General features: G+C 41.3%; 1 protein-coding gene across 5 annotated transcripts in view; it reads left to right on the plus strand.

Moving 5' to 3' along the window:
* The window catches only part of ITGB6 (integrin subunit beta 6), a 145282-nt gene that overhangs the window by 42009 nt on the left and 81484 nt on the right, over positions 1–21789 (plus strand). For 3 of the 5 annotated variants that reach the window (XM_082658836.1, XM_082658835.1, XM_082658837.1), the window contains exons 2-7: positions 11831–11882; positions 12068–12298; positions 12407–12482; positions 13230–13309; positions 15892–16096; positions 16710–16956. In XM_082658836.1, coding sequence (XP_082514962.1) covers positions 12254–12298; positions 12407–12482; positions 13230–13309; positions 15892–16096; positions 16710–16956 — 653 coding nt within the window. In that variant the 5' untranslated portion in view covers positions 11831–11882; positions 12068–12253. The remainder of the gene's footprint in view (positions 1–11830; positions 11883–12067; positions 12299–12406; positions 12483–13229; positions 13310–15891; positions 16097–16709; positions 16957–21789) is intronic. The other 2 variants (XM_082658838.1, XM_082658839.1) reach the window with 2 other exon arrangements.

Raw genomic sequence — 21789 nt, forward strand, 5'->3', positions numbered from 1 at the left:
GAAAAGGGTCTTTGCAGATGTAATTAAGTGAAGGAATTTGAGATGAGATTATCTTGGATTATTGGGTGGGCCCTAAATCCAATGACAAGCGTCTTCATAAGAAGAGGAAAAGACACAGAGAAGGAGAACACACAGAGGAGAAGGTCGTGTGAAGAGAAGGCATAGGAGTGATGAATCTACAAGTCAAGAAATGCCAAGGGTTGCTGGCCGCCACCAGAAGCGACGAGAGAGGCATGGAACGGACTCTCCCTCAGAGCCTCCAGAAGGAAACAACCCTGCCAACGCCTTGATTTTGAACTTCTGACCTTTTGAACTGTGAGAAAATAAATTTCAGTTGTTTTAAGCCCCCTGGCTTCCTCCAGAATCTATCTACTCAAGGCTCTGAGAATAAGGGAGCTATTGTCCTATTACTGAAAACTGCCCACGTGACTATGGCCAGTCCCAGACTAGGGACACCTGGATCAGGTATGCTCACCTCTCTGCTGCCTGAGCTGACAAATAACTTAAGAAATTCGTGCTGAAATAATACTACTAGGGTAACAATAGACAAAGGATAACCACATGCCTGGAGTCAGACTGCCTAGATTTGAGGCCAACTTTTCCACTTAGTAACTATGAGACCATGGGTAAGTTATTCAGCCTCTCTCTGGGCCACATTTTTTCCTTTTGTATGATGGAGAGAATTCAAGAGGAGCCTGAGGAGACGTGACAACAGATGTGATGTGGTTTTCTGGATGGGATTTTTTTTTTTTCAGATTCTTTTTCATTACACGTTATTACAAGATATTGAATATAGTTCCCTGTGCTATACAGTAGGTCCCTGTTTTTTATTCATGGATTGGATTCTTCAATCAAAAAAGGACATTAAGTAAAAACTAAGGAAATTTAAATAAAGTTTGGACTTCAGATAATAATAATGTATTGGTTTATTAACTGTAACAAATGTACTATACTAATGTAAGATGTTACTAATAGGGAAAAAGAGAGAAGACTGGTGTGAGGTATATGGGAACTCGCCGTACTAATCTAAAACTCTTCTAAAATATTAAATTAAATTAAATTAAAAGTAAATATTATTTTTTAAATGGGGAAAATTTCAGTACCTCACAGTGCGATAAAGATTTAGAACAGTGCTTGGCACATCGTAAGAGCCATCGTTAGCAATTATTGTTTTACAGTGAGTATCAAGACCGAGGAATTAGTATTTGCAGTGTTCCATGAAATAGGCTAAATAATTTTTTTAAAGTTAAGATGATGCTATATTTTTTAGATGCTATATATATATTTTTATAAATCAAGAACCTTTATTAAACAAACTTTTTAAAAAATTTATTTTATTTATTTATTTTTCCTGCATTGGGTCTTCATTGCTGCACACGGGTTTTCTCTAGTCGCAGAGAGCGGAGGCTACTCTTCCATGTTGTGCGCGGACTTCTCATTGCTTCTCTTGTTGCAGAGCATGGGCTCTAGGCGCACGGGCTTCAGTAGTTGTGGCATGTGGGCTCAGTAGTTGTGGCATGCGGGCTCAGTAGTTGTGGCTCACGGGCTCTAGAGAGCAGGCTCAGTAGTTGTGGTGCACGGGCTCAGTTGCTCTGCAGCATGTGGGATATTCCCGGCCCAGGGATCGAACCCATATCCCCTGCATTCGCAGGCCGATTCTTAACCACTGCACCACCAGGGAAGTCCTAGATGTTATATTTTGATGCTATATTTTTAGGGTAAGTTTGTCCAAAATCTGCTACTAGGTTCAATTTTTTTAAACACATACATTGTATTTTACCTTCTTTTTTGGCAAATCAAGCAGAATGAGTTACAATGACTCTGCTATTTTGACATTCCACAAGGTAGACAAATTATGTTTCTTATATATTCACTTAGATTCCCATCTCAATGAGAGAATAGCACTTTTATTGTTAAAGAAGGACATGAAACTGACCATTGTACGAAGAGAGGTTTTTCAGGAGAATGATGACATCAAGAGCAGAGATCCAGACTCAAGCAGACTGTTCCCACCTTGCCTGAAGCCATGTGTCCTAAGACCCTGAGAAAGCAGGAAAGAAACAGATTTGTAACAAATTGTCGCACGCTTTCTCACCTGAAGAGAAGCTTCCTACCCAAAGGAGAGGATGCTGTCGTCTTAAGGGAACTACTCTTCTAGACCTTCTGCAAGCAAGATGGGTTGGTTGATAGACAGACAGATGAGAGCTTGAAGATGAGCTCAACAGCTCAAAAAGGAATAGGCAAAGGGGTTGACTCATGCAGCAACGGGGTGCCCTCTGCCCAGGGGAGAGCGTATCATAGGACAGCAACATACAGCAGTGCTTGGAATCCATTTCACAAGGGAAGCTAGCCTAGCTTAAGACTGTAAGGTTTGGACTTTTAAGTAATCAAGGTCAAGACCTGGGTATGAGTTTAGCGATGAGTCATCACTACTCCAAGTACTTCATCTGAACTATCATCTAAATGGAACTGCCCTCTGGACTTCCCTCAGAAAAAAGAATTTTCTCCAAGAAGATCCATCTTGAAAGGTCTTTGAATTGGATAATGCATTCACAATGCAGCAGGAAACAAACGAATTCACATCAGGATTTTCTGAAGAAATCTGGCTACAATTTTTTTTTTTTTTACAATTTTTAATTGATTCTGGGTCTCCTTGACAGCAGGATAGGTAAAATTTCATAAAACTTTCAGTACATCTGTACTCTCTTCAAGCACCCCTGAAACCATATCAGGTAGAAATGCTAATAAGTACATGGAGGAAAAAAGGCTTACTTTTTGTTTAATTGTTAAACAAAGGTAAGCCATTTTCTTCACTGTGGGGCTTCTTAGGGTGTTTAATAGATGAGTGTGTATCGCCAATTTCTAATAGGGGAGATTTAATAGTTTATATTAACTAAACTATCAGAACATTTCACTTTTAGGGCAAGGAGTACAGTTTGGGAAATAATATTGATACATGATTATTATCTAAAGTCCATACTTGATTCAGTGCTCTTCCTCTAGGGACATACATAAAAATAAGTCATTCTGTAGGTTAACATTTAAGTCCTGTCTTCCTCACCCTTGATTGCCTGAAGTTTAGGCTCCAAACCATTTCTATAGATTATACCATGCAGCAAACGGCCAGTCATCCACCAAGGTCTGGACTGAGACCAGGGCTCACAGCTGCATTTTCCATGCTATTGGACACGACTCTACGGGTTTCCAAGATACCATAACTTCATCCATGTGTAAGGAATATTTGCCCCCCAGACCTCCCAAAATATATGCAACTAACAGCAGTTTTCTCCTGCCGAAATTTTTCATTATATGTGTTTGGGTCGGAACTTTAAAACTTTGAACTCGATATGAAGAAAATTCTTTTTTTTTTTTTGGCTGCATTGGGTCAGTTGTGGCATGCGGGATCTTTTCCTTGTGGTGCAAGTTCTTCGTTGCGGCGAGCGGGCTTCTCTCTAGTTGTGGTGTGTGGGTTTTCCCTCTCTAGTTGTGGCACACAGGCTCCAGGGTGCACGGGCTCTCTAGTTGATGTGCACGAGCTCAGTAGTTGTGGCGCATGAACTTAGTTACCCCCGGCATGTGGGATCTTAGTTCCCTGACCAGGGATTGAACCCACATCCCCTGCATTGCAAGGCGGATTGTTTACCACTGGACCACCAGGGAAGTCCCCAGAAAATTCTTAATGAATGTTGAAACTACGGTTGAGCCGTTCGCTGCACCAGGCACGGGTTGAAACCCTGTCACTCTCCCGTCAGTGACATCTGGAAGGGCCATCTGCAAACACAGTTTCACCCAGAGTGGTGCTGAGACGACAGGTCGCAGGACAGGCGGGCGGCTGTCATACTCCCTCAAACTAGCCTCTCACATCTGACAGCTCATTGGAGCCACTTTTTGTCTGAAAGTAATTACACCCAGCAATATATAGGTTCATTGCTTCTGTTGTATAAAAATCCAACTTACCTTTTAATTAGATGCCAGCAGAGTTTGCTTTTAAAGGTTTTTCTTCTTTCACCTCTTCTAATCCGGTTAATTTTGCATAGCTTTTTAGAATAATTTACTGTTTGGTCTTTTTAACGGTTAGGGTGTTTGCATCACACTCAGTCCTTTTCCCTATCCGATTTTTATAAACGTACTGATAGGATTCAGTGAGTGGGCATCAGCCACAATCAGAGAGGTCCCTAAAATGGCAGTTGAAATAAACCATCCATGGACCTCCTCAAGGATATTCCTCAAACGTAATCATTGGTCACCATTTCCCCCAGCTTTTTAAAGAATAACAAGCTTCTTTAGTGTTGCGGCTTCATAAACTGCCTCTTTAAGGTGAAAAGAAGTCTGAAATCCTACTTTGCAAGATTCTTTTTTTAATGTATAATATGTCCATCTCACCTGCCTTCCTACAGTGGCCTAATGAGGAATATGTTTTGTTTTGTTTTGTTTGTGCTACGCGGGCCTCTCACTGCTGTGGCCACTCCCGCTGCGGAGCACAGGCTCCGGACGCGCAGGCTCAGCGGCCATGGCTCACGGGCCCAGCCGCTCCACGGCATGTGGGATCTTCCCAGACCGGGACACGAACCCGTGTCCCCTGCATTGGCAGGCGGACTCTCAACCACTGTGCCACCAGGGAAGCCCCAAGAATATGTTTTTTTTTAATCTGTTAGGACAGACTCTTTTGCTACTGAAGCTGACCCCAGTAGTCTACCTGTGCAGCCAGAGAGGGCTGCAGGACCACAGGGATACTGCAGGTTTTCTTTTGTTCCCGCAAACCAAGTCACGGTGAATTCCAGAATAGAAGATGCCAGCTAATCACACTTTCACTGGACTGAAGGAATGCTGACAACACAAACGTGTAGACGGTCTCACCCTAGAGCACTTCCTGCGTAGTTCTGGCCTTTGCTCTTCTGCCACAGAGCACCTTTTGCACGATTATCATTTCATGGGTTATGAGAGTTGACTAGCGCTCACTGTGACTCTTTTGATGGGCATGCACTAGACCACGTGTCTCTGACACACCTGGAGAAAGCTGCTGGTGATGGTGGGGTTGCCACGTGGGAGCCTCCATTACTCTTGGAGTCATCCTTGAGCCCCCGCTTTCTCTCCTTCCCTACAAGCAATCCATTTGTAAATCCTGTCTGCCCTGGGAGTATATCCAGAAACCAATCACTTCTCACAACCTTCCTCGTCCAAGCCTTCATCTTTGGCCTCAAAAGTTGAAATGGCCTCTGATAGGTCTCCCTGCTTTATCCTTGCTGCTTCTAGAGTCTCCTCAGAGGGATCCTTTCAGAACATAAGCTATATCATCAGCCACTGAAACCCCATAAAAACTTCCCTTCACACTCAGAATACAAATCCAGAGTCCCGACCGTGGCCCACGGGGCTCTGGTGACAGCTCTTCACTGTCCCTGTGCCTCTCTGGCTGGTCCCCTGTTACCTCTTTGTGATCACCCGTCACTCCTCTCCAGTCTCACCGGCCACCTTGCCTTGCTTGTCCCCAGACACTCCTGCCAGGGGGACCTTGTACTCATGTCACCTTATCAGAGGCTTCCCTGGCCACCACACCCTGCTCACTCTCTGACCTCTTACCATTCTTTGTTTTGTTCAGCACAGATCACCATCTGACATCTTTATTTGTTTGGGTGTCTATTGTCTGTCTCTCCTACAGGAACACAAGCTCCACGAGGCAGAGACCTTGGTAGTTTTAATCAACAGTGTGTTCCCAGAACAGTGCCTGGCAAGTAGTAGGAGCTCAGTAGATACTTCCTGAATGAGTGAGTGAGTGAATGAATGAATGAATGAAGAATCAGAGCTTATTTTTGCTAATAATGTCCACCCCATGGCAACCCCAGACGTAAGAGATGGTGCTCATCAGAAAAAAAAGAAAAACTTTGCTTAAAACGAAGGAATCCTAACGTCGGGTGAGACTGCTAGAGTTATCTTTTGAAAGGAAAAGAGAAAAGAGTGCTCAGCAGTTTTGCAAGCTGTGAATGAGTGAATTACTCTGCAATCAACGTTTCTGTCTGTTCACATGGACTTCCTGCCATGACGTACCATTTGCTTCATAGATGGGGAAACGGGCAACGAAGAGAGAGTCGTTCTGAGAGTCAAAGCAGATTAAACTCATATTCTCTGATATTTTATGGAAAATCTCATCTGTGGATTTATTCCACAGCTCAAAGACAGAAGGAGCTCAGTTCTTTTAGGATTTCAAAATAAGTTCCCTAACAATTTCCTTGAGTACTTTTCCCAAGCAGGTCTGACGTACAAGATTGGCATCAGACTTGCCGAGGGAGAACCGTCCTCCTTTTCCTAGTAGGTGACTGACTCCTGCGCTCCAGAGTGAGGTGCAGGATGGCTGCCACCGGAGGCCCAGGAGTTAATCAATCCGGAGTCATCGCCGGCCCACAGGAAATGCCGGCCACCGCCCTCTCCTGGACACAAGGCCAGGCCCAGCGCTGTCACCGTCCCCTGAAGGGCAACAGGTTTTGTTTCCTTTGCTTTTAAGTGATTTTACGGATGTAAATCAAAGGAGGAATAAGAAAAATGTTGTACAATCCAGGACCACATTTCTGTCTCGTTTTTGGTGGTGAATGGTCCACAGGAGGAACAACAAGCAAACCAAAAAGGAGACAGCTGGATACAGAGCTGGAACAAGGGGTCTAGAGATGGAGAGACAGGCTTATCTAAATGTTCCTTGGGGAATTTAATTTCTTGCTGACAGCCGCTTTAGGATTCTCCAAACATCTCTTATGTACCAGGAGGCAGTTTGCACGGTGATGTGGAGCTCGGACTTGGGGGAGAAATCCGTCTCCAGGGCTCTGCTGCCTGAGCAGCGTTGCAACGGTGGGCAAGTTCCATAGCTTCTCCTGCCTCAGTTTCCTCATCTGGTAAATGGAGGTCAAACAGTTCCTACTTCTGAGGGGTATTGTGAGAATGAAATAGGTCAACACTAGGAAAATATTGAACAACGCCTGACACGAAGGAAGTGCCCAATAAAGCTATCTACGATAAACACAAATCCTGAGTGAAGTCAGATGGGGATTTACCATAAACAGACGGAGCCTCAGTCCCAGCCCCTAGCTTGCCCAGGTGCCTGGGAGCTGCAGGTGGCTCCAGGTGGGGATGGGAAGCCAGATTGCCACTAGGAAGCATTTCTGGGTAAGCATTTCTGGTTAATTTACCTAATGTGATATCAAGAAGAAAGGGCCTGGAAACTCTAAGGCTTCAGTAATTTGCTGTCATGGTTTTGTTTTATCTTTCCCCCTCTCTCTTTCTCACTTTAAATAAATATACACTTTTATATCCAATTTATTTCCCATTTGCATCCCTTTTCTTAAACAGGGTCCCCCAAATTATACAATCTTCAGGCCCTACCCAATCTGGATTCATTCCAGAATGGTATAATTAAATCTTCACCATAATCCTGAAAAGTGGATATTATCACTATTTCACAGACTAGAAACTAAAGTGCCGAGAGATACGTGCTATCCCCAAGGACATACAGTAGGAGTAGACTCAGATACTGTACACCAATATTCATAGCAGCATTATTCACAATAGTCAAAAGGTGAAAACACCCCAAATGTCCAGCGACAGATGAATGATAAATAAAATGTGGTATATCCACACAATGGAATATTGTTCAGCCTTAAAAAGGAATGGAATTCTGCTACAAGCTACAATGTAGATAAACTTTGAAAACATTATGCTAAGGGAAATAAGACAAACAAAAAAGGCTTCATTGTATGATTCCACTTATATGAAGTACCTAGAACACTCAAATTCATAGAGACAGAAAGTAGAATGAATGGTAGTTTCCGGGGGATAGGGGGTGGGGGAAATGGGAACTTATTGCTTAATGGATACAGAGCTTTGGTTTGGAATGATGAAAAATTTCCAGAGATGGACAGTGAAGGTTGCACAACAATGTAAATGCACTTGATGCCAATGAACGATACACTTGAAAACAGGTATAATGATAAATTTTATGTTATGTATATTTTATCAAATTAAAAAAAGTAAACCCCAGACTAGAATGTAAGTCCCAGGCCACAAAAAATTTCTCTAGCACTTAGCGTGTTGTGGGCATTACACACTAAGGTGACAGGAAACTGTTACACATCCTTCTTTATTTTTATTATTATTATTTTTTTTGCGGTACGCGGGCCTCTCACTGTCGTGGCCTCTCTGGTTGTGGAGCACGGGCTCCGGACACGCAGGCTCAGCGGCCTTGGCTCACGGGCCCAGCCGCTCCGCAGCATGTGGGATCTTCCCGGACTGGGGTATGAACCCGCGTCCCCTGCATCGGCAGGCGGACTCTCAACCACTGTGCCACCAGGGAAGCCCCGCACATCCTTCTTTAAAAGAATTTTTCTGAAGATCTTGAAATGTGAAATGAAGGTGTCCACTTCCAGATTCTGTGCCCCCAAGTTACACACATCTGAGGTCAGCCATAGCATCCTGTGGACAGCCCGCCATGCAGTGTGTCACAAACACAGTTACAGCAGTGCCGGACACAAAGGGATAGCATTCATCTCTACGTTTCCTTTCAGCTACTCACCATGAAATGCTTCATAGAAAGACAACTGGAGGGAGACTTGTCACTGGTACTTGAAAGAAAGCTGGTAACATAGCAAGGCCATCCAAGAGCTGGCAGTCATCACTAAGGTCACTACAGTTCAAATTGGCTCCCAGCCAGGTTTACTCAGTGTTTGCTCTCCCAGGAGTGTTTTCAGGTGCCCTGGGGCTGGCCCAGCTGACCCTAGATGGTTATTCTCTGATGTGAATGATGGGCTGGGTCCGGGAGAGACCCAAGCCAAATACAGTGAGTCAGATGGGTTCCCGAGGTCAGGGTTCCACTGAAGACAATCTCAGAAGCAGAAGGCAGCTGAAGAGAGGAGTGCAGGCGACGTGGCTTCCCTGGGCTGTGTGGTGCTCTGCTATTCCACCCACGCCTCAGCTCAGACGTCTTGGCCCCCAGATGGAGTCAGAGTCCCCAGCTGGGGCTCTGAGCATTTGGGATGGTAGGATTCTATCCTATGGGCCCAAGCAGCCTGTCTGAAAATCTAAACGGTGTGACTTAGGATCTCTCGATTTTCAGAAATACAGAGACACCCTCAACAACCCATAAGCAATAGGAATTTGTTCTAAGAATACACATTGTTCCAAGAGACGAGACCTGGGGAAACCCAGGAAGGGCCGCGCCTCAGAAAGATCCAATCTGGAAGGGCATTTGGAATCATGGCAGCTGTCGGCCTGGGCCGTGTTCCTTCCCCTCGGCAAAGTAAGTCTGTGGGTCTAACGCTAGTGTTTTCCATTCATGTGACTCAGGGGCCCTTCTCGCCTGCTCTGACTAGTGATACGCTCAACCCACCCCCTTGTCTACTCATTATAGACTTCCTCTGCCTCGGGCTTCTGTCTCCTCGTAGCTGCCGATTCTTCCTAGTATGGACTCACTCCAGAGGTCTCACTTTTCCTTCCACCTGAGGTCCTCTCTCTGCCAGCTTCAGCTCCCATTATTGAAGCCCAGTTTTAGTCTGTATTTCCCAGTTTAAATTCCATATATATACAGAAACAGAGGTAATTAATCTGGTTGGCTTGGCTAAGGGGACAGCGTTTTCCTTCGGGCGGGTTTATGCAGCGCTGGCCAGTTTATGGAACAAGTAGGGCTCCCTGCACCCCCAGGGGCATGGATGGGTACTTTCCAGGAGAGGGCACCAACACCACAGGAAGTATTCAGGAAGCCAGAATACTTCCCCTGCGCCGAATAACCCGCCATGGATTCTCCACGGTGGTGCCAAGATAAAAGCAGAGTGGATGGAGGTTTTCTTGTAGCGTTGTTCGACTTTGTTTGTTCTCTTCAGTTCTGCCCCTGTCCTCCACCCTGCATTTTAAGTCTTTACTCAGCTTCCTCACAACGCAAGCAGGGGACGTCTTTCCTCTCTCCTATCTGCACTCACTGCGTGTCTTCTAAAACCATTTATTCATTTACACATCTGTTTACTCAATATTCATGGAGTCGCTGCTTTGGCACAGGTAAAATACTAGACAGCCAAGACAAAAAATGTATCCATTTAGCTGATGAATATTAATTGACCACTTACAAAGTCTGGCATTATGCGACTTGCTGGGAATAGAAAGATAACTGAGACACTGTCCCTGTCTGAGACATAGTAAAGAATTCAATAAATATTTGTTGAATAAATCAGTGCCTTAAAGAACTTCACAGTCTACTGGGGGGGAGAGGCAAGGATCTTGGCAACTACAAGCAAATTGGAAAGGGCCATCCTGGGGAAAGTCCACAGGAAGGGAGGCCTGGCGAGACCAAAAAGGTCTCCCTAAGGGCGTTGATGTCTGTACTGAGACCTGGACAAGAGCTGAGTCAGCCAAGTGAGAAGAATGAGGAAGAAGCACACGCCTCCAGACAGCACAAATGGTGTGTGCTCAGCCTTGGAGGTAGGGGAGGGAGTGCACATCACAGGGGCTGTGACTGAGGACAGATAGGAAACAAAGCAGCACAACTAGGATTTTGGGGCTGGGGTGGAAGTCTGTACGTAGGCTAGTAAAACAACACACCCTTCCTACCCCTCTTTCCTTTTTTTTTTTTTTTTTTTTTTTTGCGGTATGCGGGCCTCTCACTGCTGTGGCCTCTTCCGCTGCGGAGCACAGGCTCCGGACGCGCAGGCCCAGCGGCCACGGCTCACGGGCCCAGCCGCTCCGCGGCATGTGGGATCCTCCCGGACCGGGGCACGAACCCGTGTTCCCTGCATCGGCAGGCGGACTCTCAACCACTGTGCCACCAGGGAAGCCCCCCTCTTTCCTCTTGAACCCAGATTTATCATTTTTCATAGCCCTTAGGACAGCCTGATTTTAAGAATCTGTCTGTTCCCCAGCCTAGAATATATACTTCACAGGCCAAGAGCTTGGCTTTGTTCACTGACATATCCTCTGCTTCTAGAACAATACTTAACACAAAGTAGACGCTCAATAAATATTTATTGAATAATGGATGAATGAATGAATACATGAATGACAGCTAATACAGGATACCAGTATTAACCAGAGGTAATATGAGGGACACAGATATCTGTGCCTTAATCTTTCTTCTTCAACCTAAATCAACTGATTTCATATAACGTATTTTTCTCCCAAAAGGTATCCTCTCAAGTCTTTAATAATTCTGGTTTCTCTCTGAAGGATTCTTGCCATGTTCTTGCAGATTCCTGTGTATGATGGAGTGCAAAATTGAACATAGCTTTCTGAGAAGAACCTGAGCAGACTATAATTAGTTTTCTCTCTTCACAAGTTTCACATGCTTGCCTAGAAATATACCTTTAAAAGATAATCTCCCAGGACATAAGCAAGCCACAAAGAAGCCTGTCTAAGGTCAAGCAGTTTGGAGAGCAACGAAATAAATATTTGTTTGCAGTATCTGCAAACCCCAAACACTGTCTGGAAAATATTAGGAAAAATTCATAATCAAACTCCTGAAATTAGCCATAGATTGTTGTATTTTAAAGTGTCACTTTTCTGTTCAACAAATAAATATCTTCTATGTGCCAAGTAGTGAGCTGGGAGCAGGGACCGTACATGAGAAAGAGAACTTGGTCGCTATGCGGAGGAGAGGGATTCAGTATCTTGGACTCCATTGTTTCTGTTTCCATTGTTATTGTCTGAGACTAATTTTGAAATATTATATTTTTTCTAATAATGCATTTAAATAGGAATTTTATACTTATGGAAAAATATCTTTCATCCAACTTAAAAAACAAGGGAACACAGTATTTTGCTTTCCCTAGACTGCCTTCTAAATTATAAAATAATGATTTTTATTTTTCAGAGTTCATCTCAATTCTCTGAAAGGATTTAACAATGGAACATAAAAATCTCAGGTATTTTCCTTTAGCTCATTTTTTAAACCCTCCTTATACATAACTTACATATTTTTGTTTTATTTATCATCTTTATTGTTTACCTTAAATTATAATTATTTTAGAAACAACTTTAGATCATATTTCAATTGCTCTTTTGACAGTTCATCGATCAATATTTTACTAAAGGTGTCAACTTTCTCTAGGATGCAGAGAGACTAATAGAATTTACACAAAAATTTCTACTGAATGAATTTTCCCCACCTTCTTGGTGATTGTACACCTGCCTTCCTTATAAGGAGAACAAGGAAGTAAATCATGCTGAAGTTGCTCTTAAGCACAGCTTTTCTTCTTTACCTGTCCAGGTAGCTTCTGTTTTCATTTCAGTCTTAATGAAAACTTTTTTATTTACATCTCAAGTTGCTTTTCAAAGCAGTGTAAGTAGTATTTACAATTTTACACTTCAAGAAAGAAAGACTTTTAACGATGTTCAGCTTTAGTCTTGTAATGTTGAAGGTAATTCATTTTTTAATCTGTCTGCACAGCGAGAACTGAAACGGATGGGGATTGAACTGCTTTGCCTGTTCTTTCTATTTCTAGGAAGGAATGATCACGTACAAGGTAAGACTTTAGCTCTCCAATATATTGCTTTCGTAGTGTGCTTGACAAACCTGCCGTGTGATTCAGAAACTAGATCAGAAGTCATTTTTTATTTGATCTGTTCAATTGCTCTTTTGCCATTGAACGAACACTTTAACAAATTACAGGCAGCCGCAAGGCTGTTCCCACAGCGAACGCTCCGGGCTTAAGATAAATAAATACAAAGGTTGCATGGGCACCTTAATGAGAGAATTAAACAGCACTACTGCACAAGAGGACTTCTTAATACTCTTGTGACAACCATTTTGGTAACTTTTCTAGCTACCTTATTATACAACAGGGCCTTCCACTTGAGAGTGATAACCTTGAGAGAGAAAAGGGACTTAGTTTTTAAATAAAAATACAGTACATTTAAGAGAGAAGCGTTCTTTAATGGGTACGAATAATTTTTAAAAAGTTAAAGGGGGATGATACTGAATGAGGACGATAAATATGATGATCCTGTATTTGTGAACGTTAAGATATTTTCATATTTTAAGAGAAAAGAGCGTGATTATTTTTGGCTACTAAGACATGCCTGCTTTCAACGTGACAGATGTAAAATACGAAGTTTCCTATGGATGGCTCTCGTCCTGAGGACTGATCTTTGAAGACTAAGAAATGAACTTTGGTATTGTTTTGTTCAAGTACCTTAAGCGCCATAGATCTCGTGAATGGAGTGGCAGAGAGTGTGCTGAATCCCTTGTGTTTTGCTGGGTTTAAAAACAGGTGGCTGTTCCATGGGGGATGCAGAGACCTGTGAGGACTGCTTACTCATCGGACCTCAGTGTGCCTGGTGTTCTCAGGAGGTAAAACAAATGACCTCAGCCTGTGTGTAAAAAGTGCACTTACATTTACAGTAATTCCATCCTTGAGTGTTCTGATAGCTTCCTGCTTTCTCTAGGGTTATAGACGTAAAACAGATCAGGAAAGGAAAATGTAAGCGTTTGTGATTCCAAGTGTCCTTCGTGTGATTACATTCAAAAGCAATTTGAGGACAGAGTGAATGTCAAAGTGTTCTGAAATATACGTAACTCAAGATTCTTTATTTAACCTGATGCCTCCTCTGATGTTAAAGCCATTTCTAATTGCTTACATGTAAAATGCTGAGGCTCTGGGTAACCAGAGATCATGAAGTTGATAATTTTCAAACATACATTTGATTTCAATATCATAGTTGTATTCCATCTGTGGACCAGCATCCCTTCTGAATCATTACTAGGATCTGAGAGAAGTGTTCTAGGCTTGGGGTAAACTTTACTGTTCAGACATTATCCAGTTCTTTTAAAAACTATGCGAGCTTGGTGACTCTGTACCGCACTGATGACAAAACCCGAAACAGACATTCCTTATCTGATCAAACTGAAAACTACGTGAAGGTAGCAGAAGGGGATTGGGGAATGTATAACAAGCCGTCCAGAATCAGTGTCTCCTGTGACACGACTAGGCAAACTGTAAATGATTCCTGGTAAGAAGGAGCTGCCTTAGCTCTTTCTGGAATGAAAGCAGTTCTCTGCTGAATCTCATAAAGAGAATCTAAACACAAATCCAACCATACGAATGCCAAGTTCAGCAAGAATTGAGTAGCATGTTCAAGGGGAACAAACCTGGTCGCCTAACTCAGGTCCAGGCTGTCACTGTTAAAACCCACATTTCGGTTACATGTGTCCGTGGAGGGGCTTGTAGACCGGAGCACAGACACAGCTCACTCCCCCGCTATCGCCTCTGCTGAGGGGGCTCAAGCAGAAGGGCAGACAGTTATGCCATTTGGAGCTCACGTATCAAAAGAAGGTTTGGGAATATACAAAGAGCGAAAACCCCACATTTTTTGACATTGACTCTCTGAAGAAGTCAATGTTAGTTTCATGATAGAGACATAAAACAACAAATCAGTCTAACAAAATACCCATCTCTAGAATTTTCACTTACGTTCTTCATTAGCACTTATTGAAGAGAGGCTTTTAAGTTACTATGGATAGCTTTGCTTGTGGATAATACTCCGTAGTCAAATTTCCATCAAATTTGAAGGCCAGTTTATTCTGAGAGGTCACACTGATATAACAAATAGTAGAAGTTAGAAGTAGTGATATCAGTAGAGACAGCTGGAGCAAAAAGTAAATTAGGCTTCTGCTTAGAGCAGATAGTAAATAGGTTCCAGGGTTAACACTGCCTCTGACCTTTTGGCAGACAGAGTGATTACAGGTGGTAGCAGTGACACTGTGTTAAGAAGGATTCTGAGGTCTTGTCAAGCCACGGTTTGCTTTGGATGCATCATGGGAAGTTACAGAATTTGCTACCTCTCTCTAAGGCCTCAAATATACACATGGCTTGATGATAGATAACACATTATATTCTCAAAAAAATCAATTTCCAAAGAAATGTAACTTTCTTAGTTGGTGAAACAGGAAGAGTGGTTTAGAATTCTGAATGAGGAAAAACAATATGAGCTTGGTTTTCTTCTCTCCAAGTATGAGAATCAACGGGCCCCAAGATCAACCTTGCCCAGAGCCTCAGCTGCTCTAGAGCAGCCGTGGCTATTAGGTGAGATAGGTGTTTATCTCTCAACTGCATCTCTCTGTTCTGGGTGTTCCAGGGTTGGATGGCCACACTTCTGCCTGAAAACACTTCATCTCACTGCCTCCAGATACCCAGGTGGATCAGAGGGGAACTGGGAAACTCCTGAGTCCTACACAGAAAAGCAGTCTTTTACACAATTTCTCTTTCCCTTCCCTTCCCCACATCCAAATGTTGGAGAAATTTCTAAAAGACCTTAAACTGGAACACTTTAAGACCCTGAGTTTAAAGTCCCCAAGAGGTCAACTTTAGTGAAGTAATACTGTAATAGAAGGGTAAATATATCCATAAATTAAACTGGGACAGAGAGTAGATAGGGAGATGTCACAATCTTTGCCCTTTAGGAAGCCACAGAAAAAGCTCTTTGTCACTGGATTTGGTAATAGACACACTGAGAGTCTGGACAGTCCCAGGATTCCACAAACCTACAGGTTATCCTGAACAGATAATTCACACGATGATGTCAACTCTATGACCCAGCTATTTCAAGGATCTGGTCACAGCACAGGAAACGTTGTAAAGGAGTGAGCATTAAAAAAAAAAGAAAGAAAGAAAAGAAAAGAAAAGGAAAAAAATGAAAGCTGTTAAGTGAATTCTCTTGAATATAATTAAAGGAAATTCCAATTTTACTGGCAGAATTCTCTGGTTATTCTGCTATAACTTAAGACCTACAATCAATGTCAGGCATGTGGGGATATGGTATACTATGACAAGATGCCTAACTAGAAAGCAAGCAAAAAGTAATCATAAGAAATGTCTTCTTTTTTTGTCTTTATTGTCATCTTTTTCTCTTTATTGTTTTTTTTTTTTTTTTTAGAATTTTACCCATCTATCTGGAGTTGGAGAAAGGTGTGATACTCCAGCAAATCTTTTAGCTAAAGGATGTCAACTAACCTTCATCGAAAACCCTGTCTCCCAAGTAGAAATACTTATAAATAAGCCTCTCAGTGTAGGCAGACAGAAAAATAGTTCCAGCATCGTTCAGATTGCCCCTCAAAACTTGGCTCTTAAACTGAGACCAGGTATGTTATGATTTATACACTCACTGGCTCATGTAAATAAATCTAACATCACATGTCGTAATACTGTTATTCCATTAATACACCTTGTACCATATTACATATCATTGTTTGTGATGACTCAGATTTCCCATTCTTAAGGAAATAGAGAGTTGCTAGGCTAACACTTTTCTTTATTCACATTGGTCACTTTGCACTCCAAATGTGTTACCAAAAAGAGCCTTATCTAATAGTAACCATCTGAATTACTCAAATGTTGCTAAGGCTTACCTCACATTTCTTCAAGGGTTGTAATGTAGCTTTAAACTCCTCTTTATTTTCTTCTTTTCTAAACCCACACACACACACAAAAAATTCAGCTTATCTTCCATCTAAATGGATGCTAGTTCTCCCAAGGAGATATAAAATATCCTAACTTTCACCTCCTTCAGTTACTCTAAATTCACGGCTGAAAGATTTTCATGGGTGTGTTCATGTATAAACTTTACCACACAGTGTATGAATTTGTAAGTATCTTCAGTAAGTTCTTATTGAAATGAAACAGCCAGGGATTGCCTGGTCACAAAGAAGTCTCCATGTGTTTTTATGATTTGCTTTTCTTGCGGGGGTGTCGCAGGCAGTGAACAGACTCTGCAAGTTCAAGTTCGCCAGACCGAGGATTACCCGGTGGACTTGTATTACCTCATGGACCTCTCGGCCTCCATGGATGATGACCTCAACACAATCAAAGAGCTAGGCTCCCTGCTTTCCAAGGAGATGTCTAAATTAACCAGCAACTTTAGACTGGGCTTCGGCTCTTTTGTAGAAAAACCCATCTCCCCTTTTATGAAAACAACACCAGAAGAAATCGCCAACCCTTGCAGGTAAGTAAATGATTTTCTGCCATCTTTGAACACTGATTTCCTGTAGAGCTGTAGGAGCTTGCTAAGTGCCTGGCAGTTCCCTCCCATCCGGTTGGATCTCTGCAGCTCTCAGTTGCCTAGGTTTTCAGAGCCAAGGGGAAGTCAACTTAATACCTGGTTCTAGCTTGGGTCCTCACAGCATCTGCAGCATCTGTCTCGCTGCGGAGGTCAGTCTGTGACAAATTTGGCTTTGTGCTCTGCAGACAAGCGGACCAAGTCTTTCACTGCAGGTTCCACTGGGCTGAGCCCTTCCCCAGCCCCTCAGAGGCCTTCTATCCTCAATGACCACCACTCTCTGAGGCTATTTGACAGTAACCCACACTTTCTCAGAGTATATGTCTCCACTCCAATGATTGCAGCCAAAATAACAGCTTTTGTAGCTACCTCTGATATACTTCGGGAGATGTGAATTTCTCTTATCGCTTGGAAAAGCCCTTTGTAGCCTTCACTGTTGTCAAATTCATTAGGAAATTAAGCAATGACTCCATTATAATATGCTCTGATCGGCTACTAAAACCATGTATTATCCAGGTGATGATCAAGGGCAAGTTGCTTTGAGATGACTTACCTGTACATATCAACGACATGGTCAAAATAAAATTATTTGATATCCTTCTATTGAAAAAGAGCTTCCATTTGCTCTGTGCCAGACCCTATGCTAAAGATTTTACATAGATGACCTCATTCAATCTTCATAATAGCTTCAGGTCAAAGCAGGCTTCATCATCCCTACACTCAGAGGAAGTAACAGAGGCTCTGAGAGGTTAGTAATTTGCCTGAGGCCACCTAACTAATCAGTGATCTGTACCAAGATCTGGGCTTGTCCAAAGCCAAGCCCTTTACTCCTATAAATATAGTATACACGTGAAATGGCTTTCCAAACGTACACTGACTTTGAACACTAGTATACACCCAAGGAATCAATCTCTATAGAAGACAGTTTTTATAGTATCGTTTTAAGACATTTCAATGCGGTTCCCAACTAGAATCTGACAGCAAAAAGAAAAAAAAAAATATATATATATATATATATATATATATATATATATATTTTTTTTTTTTGCAGTACGCAGACCTCTCACTGTTGTGGCCTCTCCCGTTGCGGAGCACAGGCTCCGGACACGCAGGCTCAGCGGCTGTGGCTCACGGGCCTAGCCACTCCGCGGCATGTGGGATCTTCCCAGACCAGGGCACGAACCCGTGTCCCCTGCATCGGCAGGCGGACTCTCAACCACTGCGCCACCAGGGAAGCCCAAAAAATATTTTGACCTTGAAAAGAATTCATCACTGATTGCAACTCTTAGGAATTGTGTTTGGTTGCAAATATCAGAGATAATATCTGTTCCCAACCCCCCTTCTTGAGGTATAATTGACAGGTACTAAAATACACACAGCAGAAATGTTCAGTTTCATGAGTTTTGGCAGTTGAATATACCAATGTAAGCACCACTTAAAACATGACATGGAACATTTCGATCACCACACAAAGTTTCCTTATGCCCCATTTCAGTCAGTTCTGCTTCCCCAGAGGCAACCACTTTCTGATTTCTATCAGTTAGATTGATTTTGCCTATTCTTGGATTTCATATGAATGGAAAAAATGGTATATACCTTTTGTGCCTGGCTCTTTTGCTCAACATAATGTTTTCGAGATTCTTCCCTGATTTTGTGTTCACCAGTAGTTTGTTCCTTTTTGTTTTAAGTAATAGTCCCTTGTATGAATTTATTATACTACACTTTATTTATTCATCTATTGATGGACATTTGGGTTGTTTCCCAATTTCTGGTGATCATGAAAAAATACTGCTATGATCATTTGCATATAAGTCTTTGTGTGGATGTATGTTTTTGTTTCTCTTGCATAGATACCTAGAATTAGAATTGCTGAATTGTATGATAAGTATAGTTTTAATTTTTTTAAGAAACCATCAAATTGTTTTCCAAAGTGCATGTACCATTCTGCGTTTCCATCAGCAATGTGTGAGGGTTCCATTTATTTCAAATCCTTGTTAATACTTGGTAATTTCAGTCTTTTTAGTTTTAACCATTCTAATAGGTGTGTATCTCATTGTAGCTTTACTTTGCATTTCTCTAATGACAAATGATGTGGAACATCTTTTCATGTATTTTTTTCCCATTCTCATATCTTATTTTGTGAAGTATCTTTTCAAATATTTTTCCTATTTTTAAAAATTAGATTTTCTTCTTAATATTGTATTGTATAGGTTCTTCGTATATTTGGACAAAAGTTCTTTGTCAAATATATTTTGCAGATATATCCTCCCAGGCAGTGGATTGTATTTTTATTTTTCTATCAATGTCTTTGGTCAAGCAAGTTTTTAATTTCGATGAAGTCCAGTTAATCAATTTTTAGCTTTATGATTAGTGTATTTTTTTGTCCTGAGACATCTTTGCCTATCCTAATGTCTCAAAGATTCCTCCTCTGTTTTCTTCTAGAAGCTTTGTGGTTGAAGCTTTTACACTTAGGTCTATGATCTCAAATTAGCGTTTCTGTTTGGAATGAGGAAAATGTCTAGGTCTATCTTTTGTTTACATGCAACTATCCAATTGTTTCAGCACTATTTGTTAAGCAGGATTTTCCTTTCCCCATTGAATTATCTCGATGCCTTTGTTAAAAAGCAATTGACTGTATGTGTGTCTAATTCTGGACGTTCTGTTCTGTTCCATTGATCCCTTGAATACACCCATGTTACCAGGTAACCATTCATCTGCTCACTCATAATGTCACCTTAGGGAAACCGCTTCATTTCTCAGAGCTTTAGTTTGGAATAATAATACCGATCACACAGAGGGGTTGTAAGGAGTGGGTGAGGTAATGAAAGGAAGCATTTGATATTGGGCTTGACCATGAAGCTCTCAGTAGGTGGTAGCTACTATCAACACCAACAGAGTGGGGTAAAGGGAGGCCAGAGCACTGCCCAGGGTTCGGTGAACGGGAACCCAAAGGAGGATCACATATTTGAGCTCTTGAAAGGTCAGCATCTTCCTATTTCATAGAGGTTTTTCTTTTATTCTTGTTGGCAAAATTTACCATTAGCTAAAGTTATAAATAACGAGTTCTTTTTTGCTGCAACATTATATGTTTTCCTTTCTAATCACGCCCTTAATTCTCCCAGATTCTCTGTCCAGATTCCACTCGCCACACATTTACACACCAAGAACCCAAACACCAAACACAGAAGTCAATCCTTTGATCAATTCAAACCTTATAATTATGGAATAAAATGTTCTTTAGTACAAAGGCAATGAGAGGTAAGAGAAAAGAACATGGCGTTTTCCAGACCTGGGCTTAAATCATAACCTTGGAGCTCCCATCTCTTCATTTATAAATGAGGATAATAATATTCACTTCCTGGGCTAATCGTGAGAGCTGAATAGGCTCAGAACATAACAGACATTCAAAACCAGTTTTAATTTTTTTTCTCTCATTAACACTTATTTTCTCTAGTTATTTTTGTCTAATGGTCCTCAAACTTTTAGATCTCAGGACTCTCTTACACTCTTAAAAATTAAGACGTCCAAAAGAGCTTTATATCTATCAATATTCAGTGTCTTAGAATGTAAAACTAAGAAAATATAAAAATAATTATTTATCAATTTATTTAATAATTACAATGAAAAATACACTGCATATTACTATAATAACACACCTTTAGGAATAATAACTACATTTTCCAAAACAGAACAAAAGTTAACAAGATGAGTGGCACTATTTTACATTTTTACAAATCTCTTAAAATATCTGATTTAAAAGAAGACAACTGGCTTCTCATACCTGCTTCTCCGTTTAATCTGTTGTAATACTTTGTTTTGGTTGAATTCCATGAAGAAAGTCAAACTTCACACAGATATATAGTTGGAAAAGGGAGAAGCAGTTAATAGATTTTTCCAATAACTGTAGACATTCTTCTTTGATATTACATTCAAACTGTACAAGAGGTAAATTTATTTTCGATGTGGAATCTGAAAAAATATCAATGAACTTCATATTTTGTTACATTAAAAACCATTGGTCTGTTTTGCACTTTGAATCGCTCTTTTACTGGTGTGTGTGTGTGTGTGTGTTGTGTGTGTGTGTGCATGTGGTTTTGTAATATAACGCTCTGATCATTTGGAAAATGAAGTTTCAGTGAGTTATGTAGATCTTCCAAATTTCATGATATAATATCTAAAAAAATCATATTTGTTAATATCGTCATTAATCCCATCAGATAAATCTTGAAGTGTTGGGAAGCCGTTAAGCCATGGGTGGCAGATGATAATTTTCTGAAGTTCTAATTTTCTAGTTACTTCAGATTTCAGCATTGGCAACAAATACTGATAGTCGTTTTCCTGGAAGTAGCAGGCTTACTTTCTTCATTTTTAAGAATATGTCTGCCAAAAACTTAAGTTGGAATGATAGTGTGGCTTTCAGATCAAATGATTGTTCCATAAAATAGGCCAGTTCAGTTCAAACAACCGCAAGTGTTTTTCCACTATAAACATGTATTTCAATGTGCAGCAGTAATGCTGTATGCATATTTCCCATGTGGTCACACAGAAATATTTTTTAAAAACACGTATCCAAGGGTGTAGACTTAATAAAATTAATATCTTTTACTGCTTCGTCAAGGACAATCAAGTGAAACTAGCATTTAAAAAAAAATTATAAGGAATACTAGGCAGTTTGGTGCCACTGCCTTGATCTGTGCTAAGGCACCAGCAGTTTTATTCACCATTGCTTTGCATCATCAGTGAAAAAGACAAATAACATCTCTTATTATTATGAAATAT

The sequence above is a fragment of the Grampus griseus genome (assembly GCF_964374135.1).
Source record: "Grampus griseus genome assembly, chromosome: 7".
NCBI classification, from domain to species: Eukaryota; Metazoa; Chordata; class Mammalia; order Artiodactyla; family Delphinidae; genus Grampus; species Grampus griseus.